The following is a 27,985-nucleotide window of genomic DNA, read 5'->3' as shown; positions in this document are numbered from 1 at the left end:
GACCATAACAATTATATTGCAGCTCCCAACTCAACTATGGCATTGGTAGTTTTAAGTGTTTTAGTCTCCTGGAATTTTACCCTTGAATGTTTGGTAGGCTGAAGGAAATGGAAAAATTGAGCCTTTATCCTAAAAATTACTTGGAAAAAGTTTCTACCTTTAGAATTTCTCTTGGGTAGAAATTAAATTTTTTAAGAAACTGATTTAAGTAAATCCTGCTCAATCAACTACTTCCAGTTGCATATCTCCCAGGCCACATTTAGAACCTCTGTGATATAGTTGACACACTTAAGTTCACCTCCTCAGCCAACTGAATTCATGTCAGCAAACTCTGAGGATTTTTCTGTTTGTTTTCCTTTTATTACTTGTTTCTTCTGTAAAGGAATTCAACTTTTTGTTTCTTCCATTTCTAGACAAACCATCATTGTTGCCATTAATATTGTGCAACTAAATTTTGCTTAACTTAATAACTTGTGTTTGCTGTGCTGAATCTCACTTTTTTTCGGGGGGTGGGCAATAATTAGCCACCTGAGTTAGAGATCCTCTGAAAAGGACATGGTGGTGGCTGTTACCCTGCCCTTCTACTTGCATTAGTTTATTTAGAAATTGCTAATATTATTGACTGGCTTGTCTCTGCTCCCAACTACTATTCCTCATCACAATGGGGAAACATTCTGTTAATGTCTAATTTACCCCATCAAGCATTGTTTTATTTATGCATCAGGTATATCTTAACACATGCTGTAATTCTTCACTAAAAACTATTTTTTTTTAGTTGATCACAGCCGGGTTAAACTGACTTTAAAAACTCCCCTGCAAGATTCAGACTACATCAATGCAAATTTTATTAAGGTATGTATTAATATCTAACTACATTAAAATACTTTCTGATATTTGGTTTTTATAATAGTGCCTCTTTAATCTCGTTAATATTCAATGTACTATATGAAATAAAATAAAATCTTTTAGAGAAGGTTTTCAGTTGGCACAATTTTACTTCCTTTGCAAGCATACTGCCTCAGATTTAAGTTTTAGGGTTTAATATTATTTATACTACAAGGTACATACACTTTTTATTAAAACATATTCCAATTAAGCAAAAGAAGATGCAAGTTTACCTCATTAAAAGTTTGTATTTGTAATTATGTTGAAATGTGCTGTTCCAAATAATAGATTAAAAATAGCCTATGATTGCCTTTTAAGAGATGATTAATAAGGTGGGTATACACAATCTATGGATACATATGCATTCATGTGCAGTTGAATACAAAATCACTTACTGCATTGAGGTATTACAGATGCAACATTTGTGTAGGACGTCAAATTCATAATTTGCGGGCTAATACAATAAATATATTAACCATTTAGAAAACAAACTCCAGTTACAGATTTGATAGAATATTGTTATAGTTTGCCCTTTGGCTATACATCCTTAAGGGACAATTATTAACCTTTCCTTGCATTTTCCTTTAGGTTTCTGTCAGGTGATGCTTTTAATTACAACCTTTTGCTAAAAAAAAAGAGGTGTTTTTTCTTTTAAATAAATGTTATTTTTATATAAATTTTATTAAAAAAACATGAGCCAATGTGTGGAGCCAGTGGAAATTGAATGCTTGTATTTGATTTATAGTAATTTTTTCTGATTGCACAAATTTTACAGGCCTGTTTTAACCTTGAAAAAATGAACGTTGAAATGTAACATTATTTAAAAGGAGTTGCATTTTTTGTCTTTAAAAAAAAAAAAAGATTTGCATATTTTCCTTGAGACTTTCCGTGATGGGCAAATTTGATAGGATGCATGTTTTCCAATTTTATCTTAAATCATTTAACAATGGAGGAGGAAAGCTTATATAAGTCAGGGGAATTGACAGAATTAAAGATTTTTTTTTTTTTATAAAATGTCCACTTAATTTACAAACTGCTCAGTTTTTTAGAAAATGGCCCCCAAATTTTCTCACATACCACATGTCCCCAAAGAAGACACGATGCATCTTGTTTTGTGTGTGGAAGAACGAAGAAAGTTGTTTTTTTCCCCAAGGTTATGGTGGAATAGATTAGGGAAAGAACTTAATCTTTAGCTCACTTTCACTCTCCCTTTCCTGCTTGACCAAAAGCTGAAACTAGTTGCTACTGAAGTGGATCTAGAGTTTTGAAAAGAGCTAAAAAGCATCTGTAGGACTGTGAAATGGGAAGAGAGCAGGAGTAACTAACGAACAGCAAAATTGTCAAGAAAAGATAGCTCTATTAATGGAACATCAAAACCATTAAAAAAAGAGGGCGTTGTGGAGTGGGGAGCCATTACTGGGAATCAGGTGATAATGAGCCTTTAAGGTAATTCTTTCAGCTGCCTAAATAGAAATGCCACTGATGGCAGCTGGCTTTAAACTTTGGGTAGAGCAGGAATCAAAGTGGCTGTGACCGTACCGCTGTACTCATGGGATCTACCCCTGCTGGACTCTGCTCCTCTATCCATGTAGCTGCTGGAGGAAAGACCCGGGAAAACGAGCAACAGCCATCTTACAGCATCCTCCACACTTACATTCTGCTTCCCTGCTTAAGACAATTATGGAAAGCTGATTTTTGAGATAAGGGTATATGTGCCTTGTGAATAAATACAGTAGTAAGAAAAACAATTATAAACAGATGAAATTTTGACTTCATTTGGAGCCATATTTGAAATGAATTTTACTGGAGCCAGGATTTAGTGTACACTTTTCCACTGTATTTGGAGTGTGGTAGTGGCTAATCCTTATCTTTTGGAAGTAGAAAAAAAGAGTAGCTCAGAGAAGAGGAATACATTGCAAAGAGATTCTACAGTTGCGTTTAATTTATGAAATTGGGAACCTTTTAAACCAGATTTTCTTTGTGAACATTAGCTATTTCTTTGTGCAATTTTAGGGAGTATATGGGCCAAAAGCATATGTTGCTACCCAGGGACCATTAGCAAATACAGTAATAGATTTCTGGAGGATGATATGGGAGTACAATGTTGCAGTAAGTAACCTACTTTTTTTTAAATTTCTTACCTTATCCCTTGTTATGTTGAAGAATGTTGAACAGTTAAGAATGCATGTTTAATTTACTGAAAATTCTGGAATAAGGAATGTTTACAGAAATTGAGCAATTTGGATTTTTGCCAGTCATTCCAGAGACTCTAAAATATGACAGACCTGTAATGTTTAACTAGAGCTTTGTGTATTATGAATAACTTGTAAATATTCAATTTATAATACTGCCTATAAAACCATTTCATTTTGTATGTTTAAAAATATGTGCATTTTACAAATAGCTCAACACTTTATTAATCACCTTTGTGCTACCCCTGTGGTCCATTATATTCATGCAAAATTGGTTGCAATAAAGTTCAGACTCCAAAACTTAGGATTTTCTTAAGTATGCGCTTACTCATGAATCTAACATATATGCCTATGATGTATGTAACTTGTTGACTTGAGTTAATATATAAGTTCTGTGAAATTTGTACATTTTCAACTGATTCATGAACCTTCAAAAATGTACCCCTTCAGTTTTAATAATACAGTTCTAATATTTGAAAAAAAAAACAGATCACTCTGTTTCAATGCACATCTGTTTAAGGATATGTACAAATGATCAGTTTCTACCAGAAGAATTAGTATTCTCCTGGTAGAAACCACAAGTGTGCAGATGTTCATACTTTTACCACAAGTGTGCAGATGTTCATACTTTTTCCTGCTTAAGCAAAAATGACTGCTCTGAGACAAATGACCCAGGACCAATCAGGGTTAAATCATTTCTGGGAGAGTTTCTCCCAGGAGACTGAACATCTGCACACTTGCCCTTGGCTTAACTCTTTCTTGGGATAGCCTTCCTGAGCCCAGGGTCACGAGTCGGGAAAAGAATTGAGAGAGACCTCCTCCTACCTGTTCTGTAGACTGGAAGGGGAGGAAGGAGCAGCTGCCAGCTGCTCCCTGCCTGCTTCTCACTCCAGAGTGCCTGGTGTGAGAAGCAGGCAAGGGCTTCACTGTGCCACTTTCTCCACTGAGCTGCTGGGCATGGGGAGCTGAACAAAGGGAACAGCACAGGCCCCAGCTTGCTGCTCACACTGGAGTTCCCAGTGTGAGAAATAGGCAGAGAAGGACCCTGCTGTTCTCTCTCGTTAGCTCCTGGGCACTGGGAGCCAAGCTCATGGAGTGGCACTGTCCCCTTGCTGCTTCCCTTTGGCCCCCTCCTTTGAGTAGTGAAGGTGGTGAATTAAAAGCGAGTGTGGCTAGGAGTCTGGGCTTGGAGAGGCTTTCTGCAGCTTGGTGCCCAGCCTGATTGGCCTCCCATTTACTTTCCTTGCTGCGCAGCCAGAAGCTAGCCGGCAGGGGAACAGGCTCAGGGAGGGCCTCCCTGGAGTAGCAGGACAAAGCCCCTGCCCTCTATTCACACTGGAGGCCCTGGTGTGAGAAGCAGGCATGGGGCTTTGCCCCACTGTCCAGTGTTCCTGGAAACAGGTGGAGTGGAGAAGCCAATGCTTTTCTCAGACTGTGGGATCACCCTGGCCTTGCAAAGCACAAGGAGCAGGGTAGAGGGGGCAGTTGCAGGTATTTTTGTATTTAATGTTAATGCATGTAGCTTTATGAAAAATAGCGGTCACTTTCTATTTACAAATTTTTAATCTGTTTCCTTCAATTGGTTAATGAAGAAATCTAACTCATTGTCCTGAACTGAACGCAGGGAGCAGCACAGTCTGCTGTTTATGCTGGAGTTCCCAGCATGAGAAGGAGGCAGAGGATTTGCCCTGCTACTCCCTGTTTAGCTCCTAGGCACCAGGAGCCAAGCTCAGGGAGTGACACTGCAGGATGTAATTCAGACTGTTTAAAAAGTATAAAAGTACATGTTGCATCCAAGTTTGCAATTTTTCATATGTGTATCTTGTGCTTTAATGCAAATGGCCACTTCATTTGAGTGGAAAAGTTTCATAACATACTTTCTTAAATGGTGTTGAATATTTTATAATTTATATTTAATTTTCCTTTTTCAGATAATTGTAATGGCTTGTCGAGAGTTTGAAATGGGAAGGGTATGTATACTAAAATTAGATGGATACTAAAATCTCACTTAGGATAGTGTGTAAATAACAATGAGGCTGCATATGAAAAATCAGTCATTCATTATAAATGCAGGTAAATCGCATTCAGTGAAAACATTTAGTTTTGTCATTCAGAATGAATGATAGGAGTTCCTAAATTTATATTCAGGAGCAAAATTGCATCAATATACAATAGAACTCAGTGAATGGGGACTGCTTTTTCATTCCATAAAGTGGGTGTATTTTGCTGACGGGGAGTACTATAGGAGCCTGAATAGAAAATGAACTAATTTTCATATTCAGTTGGGCAAATATTTGTATAAATTTAAAATGAACAAATCCTAGTTCTACCTCTGATTTTATCATGGAGATTTTTATGGTCCTATTGGGCATAAGTTCATTTAAAGAGTGGTAAAGAATCTTGACTTGAGTGTATCAGGACCTTTTATCAGTTGAGGGGGAATGGAAAGGCCTACTGCCTATATTTAAATCCATGCATATTTACTCAATTTTTATATACATTTTCATCAGGGAAAGGTTACCTCCACTACTGGAGATGCGTCATGCACACACATGCCCACACACCACTTTGAAGCAGGCACCCAGAATCATGAGTCTTAAGTCTTACTTTTGCAAATCTTTTGGTTGTTTTTGGTATTCTGAGTTTTTGGCTTTTGCTATTTGTCTCTCATAACTTCTCTTGGCCACAAAGATTGTATTTTTTTTAATTTTTAAATGAAAGCTGAGATTCTTTCACAGGAACAGTAGCTATAAGAAAAAACACCAAACAGGATGAAGCTTGGGGATAAAATAGCAAGCATTAACAACGTTTTTAATATACTTCTACTATCTGTGGTTTTATTAAAATATGGATCCTGGATTAATTTAGGATTATGTTTTGTGTTTTAACAGAAAAAATGTGAGCGTTACTGGCCTGTATGTGGAGAAGAAGCTGTAACTTTTGGACCATTTCGTGTGTCTTGTGTAAGTTTAAAGTTTTGTAAATTAATTGAAGGGGCTTTATGCAGTGCAGCTTGGACTCTCTCCTTGTATTACTCGACTTTTTCATTTAATTTGTATATTTGGGAAGCAGTAGGTTGATATTAAGATCTAAACCTATTTTCTCAAATTCGTTTTTAGTAACAGCTCTTAGGCAGTCCTATAAAATTGAAGATGTAAACTATATTAGTCTTCTGTACCTTTTCATACTTTACAGAAAAATTGCAAATACAGTAAGTTAAAGTATTAAAACAAATTTTTCATGTATTAGGGCTCTTGCACTCCTGAACTAAGGCATTTCAGAAGTGCAAGAGAGCAAGAGTAAAACTAGAATAGAAAGGAAGTAAGAGGAATTAATGGTAAAAAAACTGCACTTAAGCTGCAATAATATTAGAATCTGACTTTAACAGAAATATGAAAGATTCATAGATGTTTGGGTCGGAAGGGACCTCAGTAGATCATAGAGTCCAACCCCCTGCCAGGAGCAGGAAAGAGTGCTGGGGTTAGATGACCCCAGCCCAGGTGCATGTCTAGCCTCCTCCTTAAAGACCCCCAAGGTAGGGGAGAGCACCATCTCCCTTGGAAGCCCATTGCTGATTCTGGGATCTTTGTCCCTCAGGCATCTTTGGGTTGCCTGATTTTGGGATCTTTGAACACCCATTTCCTTAGGTGTCTGAAGACTGCACTTGCAATTTGAGGCAGTGTTGGATTTCTTTGTAGATGTCAACCTTCTGCAAGAGATGGTATCTGAGGTGCATGAAACAATCATTCTCCAGAGTCTTGCTTTGAATCTGAATTACTGGAGCTGGGGACTGTTCATTAAGAGCTGCTTGTTGGAAGACCTTAGTCTTCTGAATGTTAAGCATCAGTCCCATTTTCTTGTATGCCTTAGTAAGGACATTGACAATTCCCTGAAGGTCTACTTCCAAGTGAGCATAGACTACAGCATCATTGGTATACTGGAGCTCAGTGATTGAGGTGGGGTGGTCTTAGTTTTGACTTGGAGTCAGCTGAGATTAAACAGCTTACTATCCATTTGGTAGTTTAGCTCTACTCCAACTGGAAGCTTGTTGGTCAAATGTAGCATTGTGGTAAAGAATATCGAAAAGAGAGTTGGAGGGATGATGCAGCTTTGCTTAACTCCTGTTTTAACCTCAAAGGGATCTGAGATGGATTCGTTATTGAAAACCACCACTTGCATACTGTCATGGAGCAGGCAAAGAATGGTGGTGATTTTCAGTGGGCATCTGTACTTCAGAAGGATCTTCTACAATGCTTCTTGGTTGACAGAGTTGAAGGTTTTTGTGAGGTCGGAGAAGTCCGGATAGAGAATTATGTTGTTCCTGGCATTTTTCCTGCAGCTGGCAACTTGTGAAGATCACGTCAGTTTTGCCTTTTGCTGCCCTAAACCCACACTGAGACTCCAGGAGGAGCTCTTCAGCAAGTGGAAGGAGATGGTCCAGGAGGGTTCTCACAGTGCTTTCCTGTGGTAGACAGCAAAGTGATCCCTCTATAGTTTCCACAGTCAGACTTCTCTCCTTTCTTGAATATTGTCACAGTCATGGTGTCCCTGAGGTTATCTGGGATTTCCTCCTCATTCTGAATCCTTAAGATGAGGGCATGGAGCTTCACTGTGAGCTTCTCTCTTCCCCTCCCCCTCCCCCCCTCACCTCCCAACTTGAAGATTTTGGTGGGGATTTTATCAGTTCCAGATGCCTTGTCATTCTTCATCTGCTTGATGGCTTTCCTTACCTTATCAACGGCTGGAGGGATTCTGAGATCATCTCTGACGGGGTTGCAGGATGGAGTTGAGAATACTCTTGTCAACAACAGTCTCGATTAAGAAAATCTTCAAGATGCTCCTGCCAATGGGTATTGATGACTCCACTTTCCTTGATCAAGTCTCCTCCATCCTTAGGTCTCAAGGGGGCTGGTCCAGGAGTGCTTGGATCATAGATGGATTTAGTGGCACTGAAAAAAACCCACACATCGTGGCTGTCAGCGAGATGTTGAATCTTTCACCTTCTCACAATCTGTTCTTTTAATGTGTGTCCTTCTTTGGACCTCTGCCTTGGCTTGTTGGTAATCCAGTTTCTTTTGCTTGGTGGTGATGTTCTGCCAAGCACATGAGGCCTTGAGTTTGTGGTCATTCAACTCCTGGATTTCCTGGACGTTCTCATCCAAACAGTTTTGATGTTTTCTGGTAAAGAAACATCAAGTGTCTTTTCGCAGGTGGAGAGGATGGTGGATTTGAAGGTACCCAAAGCACTATTGACATTTTCCTATTGTTGGTGGGAATTCACCAGTTTTTGTAGTGGCACTAGTGGAAGAGGGCTCGCTTGATTGGATCCTTGAGTCCTTCAGTGTTTATCTTCTGTCAGGATTGCTTCTGTTGTAGCTGTCATTTGAGATCCTGTTTTGAGTGAGAAAACCAAGCGGATGAGTTGGTAATCAGTTCAGTACTTACCATGGAATCACAGAAAATTAGAGTTGGAAGGGACCTCCGGAGGTCATGTAGTCCAGCCCCCTGCTCTAAGAAGGAGCATCCCCAACAAGATCATCCCAGCCCTAGCTTTGTCGAGCTGGGGCTTAAAAACCTCCAAGGATGGAGATTCTACTACCTCTCTGGGTAACCTGTTCCAGTGTTTTCCTATCTGCCAAGTGAGAAAATTCTTCCTAATATCTAAACTTCCCTTGCTGCAGCTTGAGACCATTGCTCCTTGTTCTGTCATCTGCCACCACTGAGAAAACAGTCCAGCTCCATCCTCTTTGGAACCCCCCTTCAGGTAGTTCAAGGCTGTTATTAAATCTCCTGTTTTTTTCTCTAAACTAAATAAGTCCATGTGACGGGGCATGCCCAGGGCTGCGTTCCGAGTTGGCCTGCCCACCTGTCTCTGTGCGGTTGTCCGCCCAGCCTCACCTGCCATGACTTTACTCTGCTCATAATTGGTGGAAAGTGTGAGAGACTACCCATTACATGCCCAATGTCAGGCGGTTCATTCACCACTCCAAACCTCCCCTACACGGTGGCCTGTGCCTCGCAGATAGCAACTCAGTTCTTAACGTCTCTGGTCCCCACTGGGCCCTGTAATGCTCTAGTCTGGACCCCAACTAGATCCCTTCCCATCAGGCAGCCTGCTCTGCTCTAATTCTGGGCTGCCAAGTTCCCTGCACTCCTTCTTCCTTTTGGGCATGCCCCGCCCCCCTGGGACTTTTGGCCACACAGGCCCCGGCCTCACCTCCAAGGCCAGTCGGAGCCCCAGGCCCCCTGGCTCTGGGCATTATGTGCGGTGGGCCCCTGGCCCTTTTGATCCTTCTGGTCCTGGCCCCAGCATTGACCAGTTGAGGGTGCCTCCAGTCAGGCTTCTGAGCAACTAGCCCACACTCTCTAACATGGGTCCGCCTTCTTGGGCCCTACTATGGGGTTACCCACCCGGTTGTGGGGGCTAGGGTTATTAAGGTGCACTGACCTACCTTTCACCAGGGTGGTTCATGGTCCTGGCATATGAGTGGGGCTTCCATGCTACCAGGAGCCCCACCAGGCAGTGTGCAGTTTTTAGGTCATGCCCAGAACCAAGAGCCCCCTGCTCTTACCTGCCAGATGTTTCATACAGCAGTTGAGCCAAGCCATGTCTCTGCCTGGCTGCCAGCAGCAAACTGCTGTGTTTATATAGCTGGCCTGTGTTTTAAAATGGTTGCTGCAATCAGGCACCTGTTGGCTGCCTGACTCAACCCTCAAAGTGGCAGGCACTACAAGTGCACTGCCACAGCCCAGTTCCCTCAGTCTTCCCTCAGAAGTCATGTTCCCCAGCCCCCTCACCATTTTTGTTGCCCTTGACTGGACTCTCTCCAATTTGTCCACATCCTTTTTGTAGTGGGGGGTCCAAAACTGACCGCGGTACTGTAGGTGTGGCCTTACCAGTGCTGAATAGACAGGAATAATCGCTTCCCTTGACCTACTGGCAACACTCGTACCAATGCAGCCCAGTATACTGGTAGCCTTCTTGGCAACAAGGGCACATTGCTGGCTCATTCAGCTTATTGTCCACTGTAACCCACAGGTCCTTTTCTGCAGAGCTGCTGCCCAGCCAGTCATCCCCCAGCCTGTACTGGTACATGGGATTGTTCTGTCCTAAGTGCAGGACTTTGCACTTGTCCTTATTGAACCTTGTAAGATTTCTTTTGGGCCAGTCATCCAATTTATCTATTCAGTCCTGAATCCTAGCCCTACCCTCCAGCACATCTACTACTCCCCGCAGCTTGGTATCATCTGCAGACTTGCTTAGGGTGCACTCTATGCCATCTTCCAGATCGTTGATGAAGACATTGAACAAAACTGGCCCCCAGGACTGACCACTGTAGCACTCCACTTGATACTGGCTGCCAGCTAGACATCAAGCCATTGATTACTACTTTCTGTGGCCGAAGCTCCAGCCAGTTTTCTATCCACCTTAGTTCATTAATCCAGCCCATACTTCCTTAGCTTGCCTGTGAGAATGTTGTGGGAGACCATATCCAAAGCCTTGCTAAAATCAAGGTATATCACATCTACTGGTCTCCCCACATCCAGAGAGCCAGTTACCTCGTCATAGAAGGCAATCGGATGAAGGTTGGTCAGGCATGACTTGCCTTTGGTCAGTCCATGCTGACTGTTCCTAATCACCTTCTCCTCCAGTGGAGGAGTAATGGATTCCATGAGGATCTGCTCCATAATTTTTCTAGGGACTAGTCTGGTCTGTAGTTCTCTGGATTCTCCTTTTTCCCTTTCTTAAATATGGGCACTAAGTTTGCCCTTTTCCAATCATCTGGGACCTCTCCTGATTGCCATGAGTCTTCAAAGATGATGGCCGTTGGCTTTGCAATGTCATCAGCCAAGTCCCTCAGTAACCTCAGATGCACCCCATTTGGCCCCATGGACTTGCATATGTCCAGGTTTTTTAAATAGTCCTTGACTTACTCTTTCATCACTGTTAGCTGCTTACCTTCTTCCCAAGCTTGCTGCCTGGTGCAGTAGTTTGGGAGCTGACCTTGCCTGTGAAGACTGAGGCAAAAAAGGCATTGAGCACTTCAGCCTTTTCTGCATCACAAGATTGCCTCCCCCATTCAGTAAGGGACCCACACTTTCCCTGATCCTCCTTTTGCTACCAGCATACTTGTAGAAACCCTTCTTGTTACCCTTCACGTCCCTTGCTAGCTGCAAAACCAGTTGTGCTTTGGCCTTCCTGACTTCATCTGTACATGCTCAAGCAGTGCTCTTACACTTCTCTTATACTCCTCCCTATTTATTTGTCCAAGTTTCCACTTCTTATAAGCTTCCTTTTTGTGACTTGTCAAAGTCTGCTTTTATGAAGTCCAGGGTCCTTACTCTTGCTGCTCTCCATCCTTTCTTTCCTTAGGATCCTGAACTCAATCATCTCACGGTCACTGCTGCCCAAGTTGCCATCTACTACTCCATTCCCCACCAATTCTTCCCTGTTTGTGAGAAGCACGTCAAGAGTGTCCCCTAGTTAGCCACTCCAGAATTTGCACTAGGAAGTTGTTCCCAACATTGTTCAAAAACTTCCTGGATTGCCTGTGCACTGCTGTATTGTCCTCCCAGCAGATGTCATGGTGACTGAAGTCCCTCATGAGAATCAGGGATTGTGATTGGGAAACTTCTGCCAACTGTTTAAAGAAAGCCTCATCTGCTTCATTGTCCTGGTTTGGTGGTTTATAGCAGACACCCACTATAACATCACCCTTGTTGCTCTTCCTTGTAACCTTAACGCAGAGACTCTCAACAGGCCTATCTCCAGCTTCATACTGGAGCTCTGATCAATCATGTGGCTCTTTAACATAAAATGCAACTCCTCCTCTTCTCCCCTGCCTGTCCATCCTGAACAGTTTGTATCCATCCATGACTGTACTCCAGTCGTGCAAGCTCCCACCAAGTCTCTGTTATTCCAGTCACGTCATAATTCTGTGACTGCGCAAGGACTTCCAATTCTTCCTGCTTGTATCCATGCATTTGTGTACAGGCACCTGAGGTAGGTAGTTGATTGCCCTGATTTCTCAGGAGGTATGGGAGCACCTCCCCTTTTGCCTCTTCCTGCTTGCTTTTCTTCCAGGTCTCTCACTTACCTCAGGGCTTTGGTCTCCATCCCCTGGCAAACCAAGTTTAAAGCCCTCCTTACTAGGTTAGTGAGCTGGTCTGCAAAGATGCTCTTCCCTCTTTTCATCAGGTGAATCCCATCTCTTCCCATCAGTCCTTTTTCTCCTGTCTCCTGTAAAATAGCCCAGACCTTCAATTGGTACACTTCTACAGGAGTTAATGGAGCTATGCTATTTATACCAACTAAAAATATCTCCTGTAAAATAGCTTAGTTCCTAGCATAGCTTGGGTGATGTGAGCATTTTTGTGATTCTGGGCACAAATAATGACATAGTCTGTCAGGTGCCAGTGCTTAGGTCACGGGTGTTGCCATGATGGTTTGTGCCTGTTTTTCTGATGGAACAGGGTATTGGTGATGGTGAGTCTGTTTTGCACATTTGGTCAGGAAGTGGGTGCTGTTGGAGTTGCTCTCTGGCTGGTGCCCTTTCTGGAGTCCCTAGGCATACTGACTGTGATCTTCCAAGAAGGGCAGGTATAGCAGCACAAGGAAGTCTGAAATGTCATAGAGTCATAGAGAAGTAGGGCTGGAAGGGACTTCCAGAGGTCATCTAGTTCATCCCCCTGCATGAGGTAGGATGATCCCTGTTTAAACTATCCTGTACAAACTGTAATCTTAAACTCTACATAAGATTGCCATTAACTCTGACACAACACAGGCCTAACACCCTAACCTGCTACAGGTAAAGAAGGGGAACCACAGCAACCAATGCCCTGCTTCTGTGAAATGTTGTCAGTATATGCTCAAGAGATCCTGGGAGGCTACGCCTTCTGCTATGAAGGAAAGAAAAACCCCCCACAGTCCATACCAATCTGACCATGGTGTAAAATTCCTTCCTTACCCCAAATATGGCAGTCGGTTTGACCTTCAGTGCAGGACCAAGATCCTCTATCAATGAATCTCCAGCTTTGGTCCCTTCAGAAGCAATGGCACACCCCAGTCAAAGTCCCCAATCTTGGCAGTAGCCAACACCCAGTGCCTCTCAGGAAGGCTTAAAAACACCCTGACACATGTAGTAGACAGGGGAGTGGCTGGATGGTGGCAGTAAGCAAAGCCCAGAAGCATGGGAAATACCCATAGTAGAACACAGGCATAGCTATGCCTACATCATCCCCAACCAGTGGTTGTCCAACCTCTTCCTGAATACTTTCAGTGATGGAGAGGCCACAGTTTCCTTAGGCAATCAATTCCACTACCACACTGTTTTAACAGTGAAGAAGTTTTTCTGAATACCCAATCTAAACCTACTTTGTGGCAACCTCAGTTCATTGGTCTGTTGCGTCTTCTGCAGTGAGAGGGGAAAAATGCTTTCCTTTTTCTTTATGGCAGCCCTTCAGGTATTTGAAGACTGCTATCATGTTCTCTCTTAAGCGCCTTTTCTGCAAGGTGGTCATGCCTAGCTCCTTCAGCCTCTCATATGACTTGCTTTCCAAGCCCTTTATCAACTTTGGTTGCCTCTGGACCTTCTCTAACTTCTCCACGTCCTTTTTAAAATGTGGAGCCCAGAATTGCACACAGTACTCCAGATGAAGCATAACCAGTATGGAGTAGAGGCACCATCACCTCCTGTGTCTTGCACCTAATGCTTCTATCAATGCAGCTCAAAAATGCATTTACCTTTTGCAGTAGGTATTTGTAGGGAACCATCTCTGCTTTGGACAGTGGGTGAACCCATGGTGCCTTGGAGACCTTAGAAATGCTACAATTGAAGAAATGGTGGGATTAATGACAGTTTAGTTCTATGGGGAATGTCTCCTGTAAAATAGCTCATATGGAAAGATGCAAGTTTTATATTTTTAATCTCTTAAAATATTAAAACAAGTTTATTAACATGTCCTGTTTCATATTACAGATATGTATCAGTGCTTTGTTTTTTTTAAAGAAAAAAAAATCTTAATTACCGGAATTTTTATTCTCATGACACTAGAGAATAAATCTTGAATTTTGCTTATTTTTAATTTGCTGTTCTTTTAAGTTCCTATCCATTCACAGATGTTTCCTCTTATTTAGGAAGCTGAACAAGCAAGAACAGACTACTTTATTAGAACGCTATTACTTGAATTTCAAAATGTAAGTATTTAAAAAAGTAGGCTTCCCTTCCCAGAAAAGTTTATCATATAGATTACTTCTGTTTTTACGCTTTCGGTGTCAAGCTCAGTTTTAAAATCCGTTAGGTGTCGTTTTCGACGGTAAATCGTAGAAAAAACTTATGAAAAAATTAAGTCATATTAAAAGTCTACATTTCATATGTCACCCAATGTGGCAGAATTGGAAATAGTTTACTGTACAAGAGAAAAACAGAGAAATAAGCCCCTTTTTGGTTCACCTTTGTGGTGATGCCCTTTATTAACTCAACCCATGAGAGAGTTTTCAGTTGCATGTTAACAATATATAGGACCAGACTTTCAATTGGTACACTTCTACAGGAGTTAATGGAGCTATGCTATTTATACCAACTCAAAATCTGATCTGCAAAATTGAAACTGGTAAAAGAAACTTTTAAACACTCAGTCTTTTAAATACCTTTCTAAAATTGTGTTTGACTATGCCTTTGACATTTTAATTTGCCTGGGACTTACCTGACATCCCACCTCACTGATTTGTTTGTTATCAAGAGGAAATGGTTACTGATATTTGAATTTTTTATGGCCAGCTATAGTTGGTTGTGTGTTAATGTAAAAATGATCACGTCCTTCAGTATTCTTCAGTTTAGCTTCATAGAGAGAACTTTTATACAGGCTTCAGTATTTCACTGACAAGAACTATCTTTTGTCACAGTTGTTAGATACTGATAGATACCTATTTTTGCTCTTGTTTTTTGTCACTTGAAGCCTGTGAGGGTTTGATATATGCAAAGAATAAGACAAAAGTATTCTGTGCTTAAAGGAATCATTTTCTGCTTTCAGAATTACTAATAGTCTTATTAGTAAAATCTGTTCCTTTAAACTGTGGGTCAGTGGTTAGAATATGAACTTTACAAGTGGTCTGGTGTTTAAGATGTTTTGAATGGATGTTCTTAGATAGTGATTTCTCATTTGCTTTGGAAATCATTAATATCACTATTAATTATAATCACTTTCAGAAGCAAAATTGTTGAGCAAAATCACATGGTACTAATTTTTGTAAAATATTAGTCACAGAGCTAGTCTGAGGATTCTGTAGTTGAACTCTCAACTAACAAAGGGTTAAAAGCTGTATTTCTTCAATGGAATAAAAGCTTTCTATATTTTGAAATAACTGTTGCAAATGCATGATGTGATATCTTCCTGCAGATCTATACTTAGCTCTTAATGACCCCTGGTAGGCATATTTATGGCATGATTAGTGTATTAATCATGCCAAAAATTACACGTCCCATGTTGGCCAAAAGATGGTGCCATAAAATGGTAAACTAGCCACAAATACGTTTATAATGTGGAACTTTGGGATTGGGTAAGGGTAGCTCTGAGTCCCAAACGGGCTCTCACTGCCCATGCCTCATTCCAACACGTAGTTGAGCCTTGGGATCAGGGCTGGGGCAGTCCTGGAGTCTAGGGCAAAGCTACCCCATGCCTAATCTATAGGATCAGGCTGGGGTTAGCCCTGCAGTGGTGCATTTGGGATCTGAGGAATTTTATGCCTCATCCCAAACATCATGTGTTTTTTTTTCATTCACATGTGACAAGGCAGTATGTGTAGTGTTTGGGATGGGATATAAAATTTGCCAGTTCCTTGTTGCTCATTACTTTAATGTCTGCCAGGGGCTAAAGAGAACTAATGGTATCTCAAAATAAATTGAAGAGGGCAGGTAACTCTTGTGCAAGTGACCTACTCATAATTTGTATATCATAAATATTAAGCATTGGCCGTTAACAATATTGGTAGGGTTCCTGTAAAACAGGTGGGCATTTGGTTTTGTCTAGTGTTTATCTATGATTGTTAAAAGCTACAGTTTCAATTGTTAAATGCTGCAGATTTAATGTTCCATAAATATCAGGCCCCCAAAGTTTATACTAATTGTAATTCAGGAAACAACTTGCACGGAACAAAAGTGTATAGATTTGGATTTGTTTATTTGCTGTATTTTACTATGCCTTCTAATTTGACTTAATGATATAAACAGATTACATTTCCTCAAACATTAATGATAAGCCTTGACTTTGGTATGGCTTTTGATTCCATCTCCCACAACATGTTGCAAGCAAGCTGAGGAAGTATGGGCTGGATGAATAGACTGTAAGGTGGATAGAAAGCTGGCTGGATTGTCAGGCTCAATGGGTAGTAATCGGTGGCTCAATGTCTAGCTGGTAGTATCAAGAAGAGTGCCCCAGAGGTCAGTCCTGTGGCTGGTTTTGTTCAATGTCTTCATTAATAATCTGATACTTGATACTTCCCTCCTAGTTTGACATTGAGCTGTTGAATTTTTAAACCTGCCTTGCTTCGCTTACTTACCTGAATATTGTGGGAGACCACATCAAAAGTCGTGCTTAAGTCAAGGTATATTGCATTCATTGCTTTGCCCCCTTACACCTTACCATAGAAGAAAATCATGACTTGCTTTTGACAAATCCATGTTGGTTGTTGCACAGCTTTTGTTATTATGTAAGTGCTTAAAATTGTTTGATATGCTGTAGTATTTTTCCAGATATTCAAGTTAGGAAATTACAAATAGTCTAAGTCCTCCTGGCTTCCCCTCCCTTCCCCTTTATTTATTTTTAAGATGGGCACTATATTGGCCCTTTTCCTCTCTCCTAAGACCGCATTTGCCCTCCATGAGTTTTAAAGATAATACCTATGTCTCTGTAATCACTTCTAGCTAATTCTTTGACTCTTATTAGGCTCTTCTGATCTGAAAATATCTAGCTTAGTTAATAACTCCCAACCTGTTCTTTCCCTACTTTTGCCTCAGCATCTAGCCCCTCCCCCCAAATTCTTATTGCTAATACTGCCTGTTTGATGGTAAACCTTTATAAAATTAAAATAGAAAGGAAAAATACATTAAACGTGTCAGCCTTCTATGCACTATTCATTATTAGCTGCTTCTCTACATTCAGTAAGGCACTTATTCTCCTTGGTTTTCTTCTTTATTCTAATATATTTATAGAATTATTTGTTGCCTTGTTCTTTGTGAGCTGTATCCCAGTTAGAACCTGGCCTGCCTATTTTTTTTTTTTTTTTTGTATTCTTAGTTGTACGGCCAAATTCCCTTTTATTTTACAAGAATCCTTTTTTTTCCAGTTTCATTAACTGGAGAGCTTCTGGTTGGCAAATCGGGTATCTGCATATACTTTCTAGCCTTTCTTTGTATTGGAATAATATGATCCAATGTCCTAATATAGCTTCTTTATAAGGAACAACCGATTTTCTTAGATTCCTTTTTCCCCTTAGATCCCCTCATGGGATCCTGCCCACCAGTTCTTTGCACTTGTTAGTCTTTTTCTAAAGGTCAGTATGCATTATTTTGCTTCCCTCCTTTCTTGTTTTAGGATTCTGAACTGTTAATTTAACTGAACTGTTTCAGTTAGTATCCTATAGGAAATTTGTCTGTATAAAAGACAAACCTACTAAGCCTTTTGCACTTTACCTTGGCAAAAAAACCCAATTATTAAGTATTTATAGTTTGCACTTGCCTTCCACAGAAGGAGTTGGTCTCTCCAGATCAAAATATGGAGGTACTAGCCAGGTGCCTTGAGTACCTTGAAACTCGTACTTGATCTGTAATTGCCAACACTTATTAATTTTGACAAGCTTTAAAATACTTTTCTGTTAAAGTGGGGGGACAGCAAAGCACTAAACTTCAATATTGGAGAAACATCCATAATCCCAAGAAGCATCGCTGGAGCATTCCTTTACATATCTATAATTGCAGCACATGTAGATGCAAGCAATGTAGCTTTAATCCAGCTATTTTAGATAATAATAGAGAAGAAATACTTTGATATTTTGAGCTTAGGGAGATTATATATTTTAATAGACTGAAACTTTGGAGTCCATGCTTTGTTATATGAAATATTGAAGAACTTGATTTATCTTAAAAGAATCAGTGCCAAGTTACTCACTCATCCACTGCTGCTCTTGGCTGCACATCAGCAACCCTCCAAAATATTATTTCCATGAATTTCCATTCTGACTCCTCCCAAATTGGAGCGGTACCTGTTGTCTTCACAGTGGAATTCTTTGATCTGGAAATTTAATCATGCTGAAAATGAAAACTTAAAAAATATTAGACATTATACAAAATACCCAGATATGGATTTTTTTTTTTTTCCTCCCATTAGGAAACCCGTAGTGTATATCAGTTTCACTATGTGAACTGGCCTGACCATGATGTTCCTTCATCTTTTGATTCTATTCTGGACATGATCAGCTTAATGAGAGAGTACCAGGAGCATGAAGATGTACCCATCTGTATACACTGCAGGTACCAGTATATTTATTTAAACTATTAAAAGCTGTGTATTTGGTTTAAAAAAATTAATGTTTTGATTAAATCTAAAAAGCTAATTGTTAAAAAGAATCTATAGGATCTATGTTATTAGGTAAGGCATATACTTCAAAGTATGGCCAGGGCCTCTTATACTCCCATAATCTTAAAATGGCAGTCCATGCCGTTCTTTTCTCTGCTTCAAGTGAAGAATAAGGTAGTGAGGAAGCAATTTTTAAGTAGAGCTTAGTTGGGGAAGCAATTTTCCTGTTCTGCAAGAATTTCCAAGATTTCAAAATTAAAAAAAAACCATTATTGCATATTGGGTTGAAACAGACCTTTTGAAGTTACTAATGAAAAACCAGGTAAAATAGCCAGCCTGGTGGCTTTGGCTCTCACTTTGCATGTGGTGGAATGGGTATGTGGTTCAAGTACTTGTATTTCATTTTAAGGGCCAGGTCCCTGTTATTTTAAATAGGCATTTGATGCATGCAGCTGGGAATGTGATGGGGGGGGGGGGGGCCTGCATATGCATCTGGGAATTGGTGGTCCAGTCCTCATGTGATGTGTGGCATGGCAGGACACAATTGTTGGGATTAGGCATACATTTTTTCATTATTTCAGTCACACAGCTATATTAACATGACAGCAGCCTTAGTTTTGACCAAAAAATCCATCTCAACCTGTGGAGCCTTCCTGTTGAGTTTTGCTGCAAATATTACATTCCCAGAATAAGTTTAAGTTTTGATAAATCAGTGTTTTCTGACTTGAAAAATCCTCGCTGCTTTTGTTTGATTAAATAGACTTCCCTAGGGACAGGAGGCTTGGAGGCTCAGTAAGCTCTATCATATCTAACTCCAGAGAAGAGGGAGTTGATCATCTTAGTTTTGTTTCTGGTATGCTCAACGAGACAAAATCTATTTCTGTATGAAGGAAGATACAAGTGTTAAAATGTATTATGTGCCAGTTTGCTATATCAATCAGTGTTTCCGTGCAAATAAAGTATGCTTATTGGACTTCTGGCAGACTATCGTTGCAGTTTTTGATATTACAAGCTTGTGGTTCCAAAGCAAAAATAAACTAATTTCTTTAGATAAAGATAAAGAGTGATGCACAGCTTTAATTTGACACGGATTCTGTCAAAATATCAAACTCTGTTTTTACTGAAATTAGCATTAAAATTACTGTGTTTTCTTGCATACGGCATACCTCTTCCCCTCAAAAAAAGAAAAAAAAGCTGTTGGAAATTAGAATATGCATTATATGCAATAAATATGGTATGAGCAGATTCTGCTTAGTGACTGAAACAAAGTAAAATCTTCGTGGGCTCAGAGAGCAAAAAAATGAGCAGTCTTGGCTCCTTGGCAGTTACTTACTATAAAGAAGGATCATGCTGTATATAACATACCAGAAAATATGGTATATGAGAGAGAGCGAGAGAGAGGGGTGGGTGGGGAGGGGGGGAGGGTTGTCTTTTAACCTCCAGTTTTAGTCTTTTCGTCTCTTTTAGTGTCCACCAAATGTTTTCATGCAGATTAACTATTTTGGTTTTGAATGTTAAAAAAATCCAAAGAAGTCTGCACAGTTATAGAAAAATGACAATATATAATGTGGTTATATTAAGCATTCGCGGGTTATGAATATATAAAAGCATTACACATAAGAACAATTTGCATTGCTAAACCACTAATTCCTGAATTCTATATTCATGTAGATGGTGCATAAAAAGGTACATAATGTAAATGTCCCTTTTGGTTTATATATTAAACAAGACACTTTCCGTTTTCAAACTCTAATGTGTATTTCTTTGTCAATGGAAAAATTAGCATACTTCAGAGAGAGGGCAGTTTTTTCTAGGTTGTTTTGCTTGGTCTTGGAACAATTACTTTTGAATCTGGGCATAATATTGAAGTGAAAGTTTATAATGTAGTTGTCATCTTTTTTTTCCTTAAAGACAAATCCTGATGCAGCACTGACTGCTTTGGTGGGGAGGAGAAAGGTGGCATAGTTTTTGATCCTAACACGACTTCCCAACAGTGTATGGAAGTTCCTCCCCCCACCTCCACTTCCACCCAACAAATGGAAGCCCTCCATTAGAGCAGAGCAGCGCTTTAGGTGCTGTTGTGGAGGCTGTAAAAGTAGACTCAAACAAGTTAAACAGATTTTGAGAAATCTAAAGGGTGCATTAAATATGTACCAGGTTATGATGCTATTGTAATTATATCATTATATCTGAGTGGCTGTTTAACTCTTACATAAAGAGGCTATTAAAACCTGTAGTAACTGAATCTTGTATTAGTAGTTATTACCTTCTAGAAGCATTTTTCTTGCTTTTGTTTTCTCTCAGATATAAATTTTAATCAGGTTTTTATAAGGTGGAAGAGCGAACTATGGATATAATTTAGATCATTTAAATGGAAATTGTCATTTTATAAGATCTATAATTTTAACAGGTAAATGCTTGAAATAACTTCTAGTTATGATCAGCATTAATACAAATATTTGAAATATTACATAGAATAAACTGAAGTGTTCAAACCTCTAATCTTTGTGAATGTGTACTGACACTAGGGTGATTCCACTTTGAAAAACTGATGATTGAAAGAATAAATGGGTCTTAGTGTATTTAGTCCTAACCACTGATGTTAATGGCTTTTCAGTCCTGTTAATAGCAGAGAACAAAACTAATTCTGCTTTTGCACCTTTTCTGTATCTGTATGAACTCAGAAAATAGGGAGATGTACAGGCACTAGGGACTAATTTACCTTACAGAAACGTTTATTAGTTTTGAAAGGTGTGCAGGAGTCCATATTCTCAGCTCTGTGTTTTCAGCTGGCAGTTCAACAGTATCTTTTATTTAGAAAAATTAATTTTCTACAGATACCATATGCCAATAAACATGGAAGTTTATGATGTAATTTCTGGTAATGTAGTCAGAGTAGACCTACACAGTAAAGCAGTGGTGCTCAGCCTTTTGGCCCCATGGGCCAGATGAGTGGTACTGGGACAGTCCTGGGGTTGGATTCAGCCCCATGCAACAGAGTCAGGCCCTGAAACCCAGCACTGCTGCCGCTGCTGCCGCCGGCCCCCCCCCCCGGCTGCTCTGTGTGCTGGGATTGGGCCCTGAGAGCCCAGAGCCACCCCCTTCCAGCCCCCGACACCAAAATTGGGGCCCTGCGGGCCTGATGCTGCCCCTGCATAGTCCAGTGTGCTGGAATTAGGCACTCAATCCAGTGCACAGGGCCTGGGACTCCCATGGCTCTGGAAATCTGGCAGTGGAGGAGCAGTGGCACTGCTCCTTTGTCACCACATTTCCAGACCCAGGGCAGGAGCCCCATGGGCTGGATGACACTGTGCCACAGGCCAGATATGAGTACCTCGTGGTCCAGATGAGTGGCATACTGCCAGTCTGTGTGTCGGATTGGACCCTCCACATGCCAGGATCCAGCCCCATGTGGTTTTGGCTCACCCCCATGTGCTAGGTTTGGGGCCTTGCACCACTTCTGTCTGACCCTGTGTGCCAGGATCAAGCCTTGCACTGCCCCTGCCCACTCCTGCAAGCTGGGATTGGGTTCTGGTGTTCTGCGATTCCTCTGTCTGGCCCCATGTGTCCAGATCCAGGCCCTGCACTGCCTTTGCTTGGCTTCACGTGCTGAGATTGGTCTGCACACTGCTTCTGCTCAGCCTCATGGTGATGCAGCACTAAGGTCTGGATCTGACCTATGGGCCAGGGGTTGAGCACCCATGCCCTAATAGTGTTAATTAAACAATCATACTAAGACTGCATTTTTTTCATGACATAGATTAGTTTATAATGTTTGAACTTCAGACCAATTTCATATCAGTCTTTGTAGTTTATGGAATATGTAAGCCTTTCTTGTCAGGCATTATAAAAAGCATTTCCTTTTAATCATTAGAATTTCACTTATGGAATCTTTAAAATACTTGCCTTAAAATACTTCCGTTCTTGATCTTGAAAATCAATTGGATTATATTGTTGTTAAGAGTTGGTTTGGAAGTTGGGGGTGAAAGAGGTATTTCAGAAACCCACACTCTGAAAATAGGTGAAAATGTCACTTAATTCTGTAAAATGTGAAATTTAGAACTGACAAATTATAGAAAAGACTAACTTGCACAACTGTTTATGTCCATAGTGCTGGGTGTGGAAGAACAGGAGCCATCTGTGCCATAGATTATACGTGGAATTTGCTAAAAGCTGGGGTAAGGAGGACATATGGGAATATGACATATTATAGAACTGGGTCATTTTATATCAGTGCATTAAATTAAGCTTTCAAAATACATAGGAAAAACTGGCATCAAATGTTCAAATTGCAAAAGCACTGCAAAATTTTGCTATAGGTTACATAATCAATACACTTCAACATGCAGACAAAGACAAAACCCATCTCTGGTTTTGGTAGTATATATTTGTGAATGTTGTTTTGAAGTACTGATTAATTAAAAACTGATCGTTTAGGATTTTTTTTTTTTTTTTTTTTGTAATGAATATACATGCTCATTCTTTAGCAGTTCCTTAGCAGAATTTTCTTGGACTCCATCCTTGAAATTTCAAAGTTCTGGTCTCTCCAACTCTGCTTGGAGAATTCTAAATTATAATTCAGAAATAAACGTGCAGATGTTATCGCACTTTTGGAAGTGTGGCAGACATTAAGTCCAAAAGTAAGATGGACACGGTAAAAGCAATAATCTCAAATATTTTTATGTGGCGAACAGAGATGTTTTCAATATCTGTTCAGGAGGAACTGTTACTCTAAACAATTTTAAATAGGTCTGTTTACATGGAGGAAGCATGAAGGCCCACTGTACTGAAAACTTATATTTAGTTCATATCTCTTACATTTCTTTGCCAAGAGGTACCTAAATTGAGTTCTTATTTAGAAAAAAAATGTTAACTTGCTTCTGTATTTCAGAAAATACCTGAAGAATTCAACGTATTTAATTTAATACAAGAAATGAGGACGCAAAGGCATTCTGCAGTGCAGACTAAGGTACACTCTTCTGTAGTATGGAATGTACTCCATGATTACGAAGGTTTTGTTCTGGTTTTAAAAGTCTTTGAAAATTAACCTCAGTCTTATATATACTATAGGAGCAGTATGAACTTGTTCATCGAGCTATAGCACAACTGTTTGAAAAGCAACTGCAAAAATATGAAAGTCATGCAGATTGGAAGATTGTTGATGGAGTGGTAAGAGCTTTTTTTTCCCTTCCGACATACTGTTTTCAATTAATTATAGCATTTGCCTACACAATTAAACCTGTGGTGCATTCAGTCCTTGATCTTGTTTGTCTCCAATATTTTTGGGTAACAAGGAAGAAACAAAACTTGTTTGTGAGTTTACATAGCCACCTGGGCTATGTATCTTTCTCTCAGTGGAATCAATTAGCCTGTTGTCTGCTCACTCTGGGGAGTTGATTGTGGAAATGGGGAGCCACTGATCTATGCTTGACATTTAAAGAAATACTAATACTTATCAACCAACATAACTCTGATGGTAGGAGCTCTACATATATGGGATGCAAGGACCATTCTAAAAGCACTAGCCAATTGCCTGTCAAGAATGATCCGGGGGGGGGGGGGGGCAGGGATGGAGTGCCACCACCTAGCACCCTATGCTGCCACTGTTCTGCCTCTTGCAGGGAGTGGGGTGGGGGAGCTGAGGCCAGCGCTGCTCCGCCACCCTCTGTCCAATCCTCAGTGCAGTGTTGGAATCATGGCGGCGCTCCCCCATGCGTGGAACACTGTGATTGGCTGTTTCCATCAGCCAGTCAGAGTGTGGATAAAGTGTTACAGACAGACGGCCAGACTTAGGCTTTTATAATATTAGAATGTTTAAAATGCTGAGAGGTCTGCTGTTAGCATGGTTAAATGATGCAATGGATAAAATACTAACTGCTGGTCTGCTACTGGCAGTGGTGGAATGACAATTCTGATGACTGGCAATAAGTAGCCAAAGCCCAATCTACTAAAAATATGCTGTGAAACAGTGTGGCAAATAAAATATAGAGGGCAATTAAGCAATGCAAAATTTAAATCCCCAAATCCTTAAAGTATATAACAATGTTCTCACTAGCTTAATCATTGCAAGCAAAGGCAAAGTGAAATAATACTTCAGTAATTCAGAACACTCTTGAATTGGTAAACTTTCTTGATTTTTCATTCTATATTCTTCTTTTCCTATTATTACCTCTTTAAAATGTGGTTTTGTTTAAAATGATCTTATTTCAAACCAGAGATGTTTCATTTCCCTGAGGAACACCTACACAGACTCTGGGTGTTTTTTTCTCTCTGAGAAGAGAGATCCATTTAGAAGAGATATTTATGTACTTCCTCAGATTATGGTGCTACTAAAAATCAAGGGGATTAGCTGAAGTGAAGATAAAAATGGCCTAGATTAGTGATGCTCAGCCTCTTGGCCCCGTGGGCTAGATGGAGCCCCATGCTCCAGATTCCATTGTTGGGGACCAGCAGCACCTCCCTCCCTGCTCTGTTCTGGGATTGGATCATGGTAGCCCAGCACGATTGCCTTCTGCCAGGATTGGGCCTGGGGGCCCAGCACTCCCCCCTCACATTGGGATGGGATCCTGGGGGCCCAGCACTGCCCTTCCCAACCCCTACACGCTGGGATTGTGCCCTGGGGCCCAGCACTGCTGCCCCCAGCTGACCCCATGCCCAGCACACAATGCCACCACATTTCTGGAATACACACTGCTCCCTACTTTTCTTTGCCTGACATATAATATCTTTGCTATCAAGTAAATATGAGGATGGATTTAACAATCTCACTTCTAAATTCTCCTCCCACAACTCTTGCATATACAGCTTCAATATATAGTAGAAAAGAGGAAGAACTAGAGCAAAATGCTTCCAGGATGGAGTTAGGGATTTCTGTTCATTTCACATTATTGTAGGAAAACTCCATGATGTAAGAAGTGTGGTATGGCATGGGCACAGTTCCCCTTCTTCTGGAGCCTCAGGCAGAGGCCTTAGAGAGAGCTGAATGTGCTTGAATGGTATACTTGTGCTGAAAAAAATTCAGACCATGTAAGTCACAAAAGACTTAGTCTGAACACTAAAGACTGGGGATGGAAATCTGATGGATCTGAGTTGTGAAAGAAATGTTTCTAATATTAGACCAAAATCCCCCTTGCATATCAGTTCATTCGTTCTTACCTAGGCTCTGCATAGCATCTGGCATGTTTTCTCTGCTCATTTTTTTTTTTTTTTATTTTGTATTTGGTTCTTTTGCTTGGAATCTAGGAATTAGTTTAGGGGTGGGCAAAATACAGCCTGCAGGCTGGATCCAGCTCACAGAGAAGCTTTGTCTGGTCAGGAGGTCCCTTGGTCCCACCTGGCTGAAGCACTGCCTAGCTGTGGTATGTCCTGCCGCCTCCTGGGCACACAGCAGGGCTGGGGCAGCTCTGCGGTGGGACTGTCTTTCTAGGCAGCTCAGGCTGCAGCAGCTGTGCTGCTGCCACTGGCCCCAGCCTTGTGGTACAGGCAGGTACCAGTGCACAGCCCTGACCCTACGCCAACTCTAGGCTCTTCCATGCGGGTTGAGCAGCATGGAACAGAAACTGCTGCTCAGCGTGGGGGAAAAGTGACTCTTCCCCCTCATCAGCGCTTCCTGGTGCATCCACCTGGAGCCTGCGCTGGGCTGCTCTGCGTCTCTGCTCTGTCACCACCACCTCTGGGCTACCCCACGGGACAGTGCTGGCAGTGCAGAGCAGGTGCAGGGCAGCTCCACATGGCTCTGGGCAGCTACGCCAGGAAGCACCAGTGAGGGGGAGGGGCAGGGGCCACTTTTGCCCTGCACTGAGCAGCAGTTTCTCTCCCATGCTGCCCTGCTGTGCCTGGGCCCCAGCAATGGCTCTGGGCTTGCTTCTTCAGGCTGAGCAGCAGTGGCAGAACTGGGCAGAAATTGTTGCTTGGTGTTGGGAAACTGGTCTTTCCTCCTCACTGCCACCCAGCAGTTTTTTGGTACGGCCGCCCGGAGCCTGCACCACTGCCCCTGTACTGCTTTGCGGCTCCTCTACACTGTCACCACTGCTGTGCTGGGCAGCCCAGAGGTGGTGGTGACAGAGCTGCACTGTAGCCTGACACATTGCAGGCTCCAGGGGGCTGCACCAGAAACTGGCTGGGGGAGGAGGGTGGCACTTCCCCATGCTGAGCAACAGTTTTTGCCCGGCACCACTGTCCCTGCTCAGCCTGGAGGGGTGAGCCCAGAGCCAGCACGGGGTGCGCAGGGTCAGAGCTGCACGTGCTGGTCCCTGCTGCTACTGCCGGAAGGAGCTGCCCCAGCCCTGCTGCATGCCCACGGGTCACAGGATGCGCCACGGCTGGGTGGTGCAGAGTGGGCATGGAGTGTGTTGGGGGCACTGTTGGTGGTACTGCAGGGTGCACAGGCTCTGGGCTGTTACGGGGTGGGGGCAGGTGCTGATTGGCTCGGGGAGGGTACATGTGGGGAGCCTCACATGCACACCCCACATCCCCTGCAAACCCCACAACCACACCCTTCCCCACACACACATGCCATACCCCACAAATAGCATACTCACACATACATCTGCCTTCCTTTCAAAGGGAGCCCTGTTTACTGCTACAAGCTCTTACCCCATCACACATGCACCCCCCCAGCCACCCTTCCCCTCCATATACCCCACATCCCCCCACAAACCCCATACCCATCCTGCCACACATTTTTCCCCCCCCACACACACACTCCTCCACACCCCACACAATATAGAAGAATAAGACTTCATTTTGAGCTATTATGCAATCACTTCTATATATACAGCACATACAAATCTACAAATTGGGACAAAAATATATATTTTTTAATTAAATTAAAATATGTTATTATGGATGCTTGATTTTTAGTATATAATTTGGTTTTTTCCCAGTTGTATGATGGCAAGCCTTCTTCCCAAAAGGAGTACTTCTGGGGGCAAGGGGAGGGACTTCTGGTGGAAAAGGTCAGAGGTTAGGGGTGGGACTTCTGGTCTCAACATGGCAACTAGGGGGCAAGGCAGTTGCCAAGGGGTGGGGCTACCCTTGCAGCCTTCGACACCTCACCAGAACTTATTAAGTGGCTCTCCAGCCCAAATAATTGCCTGTCCCCGAGCTAACTATTAAGAACTTACAGTAGCAAATTTGAAAAAGGAGAAAATGCTTCTCCCCCACCCCGCCAATACCTTTGGGGAAGGCAAGTACCATTTTAAGCACTTAGTCAAAAATATACATGTTGGGCATCCATATTTAGTGGTCTTGCTTGGAAAAAAGGCTACCCTAAATGAGCAGTAAGATCAGACTTAGGAGACTGGGTACTATCCATGCAGAACTTACAGCAATGA

General features: G+C 41.6%; 1 protein-coding gene across 3 annotated transcripts in view; it reads left to right on the top strand.

The window, feature by feature from the left end:
* Window positions 1-27,985, top strand: part of PTPN12 (protein tyrosine phosphatase non-receptor type 12) — a 130,046-nt gene that overhangs the window by 58,483 nt on the left and 43,578 nt on the right. For all 3 annotated transcript variants that reach the window (XM_019487500.2, XM_006266586.4, XM_006266587.4), the window contains exons 3-11: window positions 776-852; window positions 2,899-2,994; window positions 5,009-5,047; window positions 5,969-6,040; window positions 14,215-14,274; window positions 18,462-18,604; window positions 22,762-22,828; window positions 23,542-23,619; window positions 23,721-23,819. In XM_019487500.2, coding sequence (XP_019343045.1) covers window positions 776-852; window positions 2,899-2,994; window positions 5,009-5,047; window positions 5,969-6,040; window positions 14,215-14,274; window positions 18,462-18,604; window positions 22,762-22,828; window positions 23,542-23,619; window positions 23,721-23,819 — 731 coding nt within the window. The remainder of the gene's footprint in view (window positions 1-775; window positions 853-2,898; window positions 2,995-5,008; window positions 5,048-5,968; window positions 6,041-14,214; window positions 14,275-18,461; window positions 18,605-22,761; window positions 22,829-23,541; window positions 23,620-23,720; window positions 23,820-27,985) is intronic.

The sequence above is a fragment of the Alligator mississippiensis genome, chromosome 4, assembly GCF_030867095.1.
Source record: "Alligator mississippiensis isolate rAllMis1 chromosome 4, rAllMis1, whole genome shotgun sequence".
NCBI classification, from domain to species: domain Eukaryota; kingdom Metazoa; phylum Chordata; order Crocodylia; family Alligatoridae; genus Alligator; species Alligator mississippiensis.
This window is presented reverse-complemented; position numbering and strand designations above follow the sequence as displayed.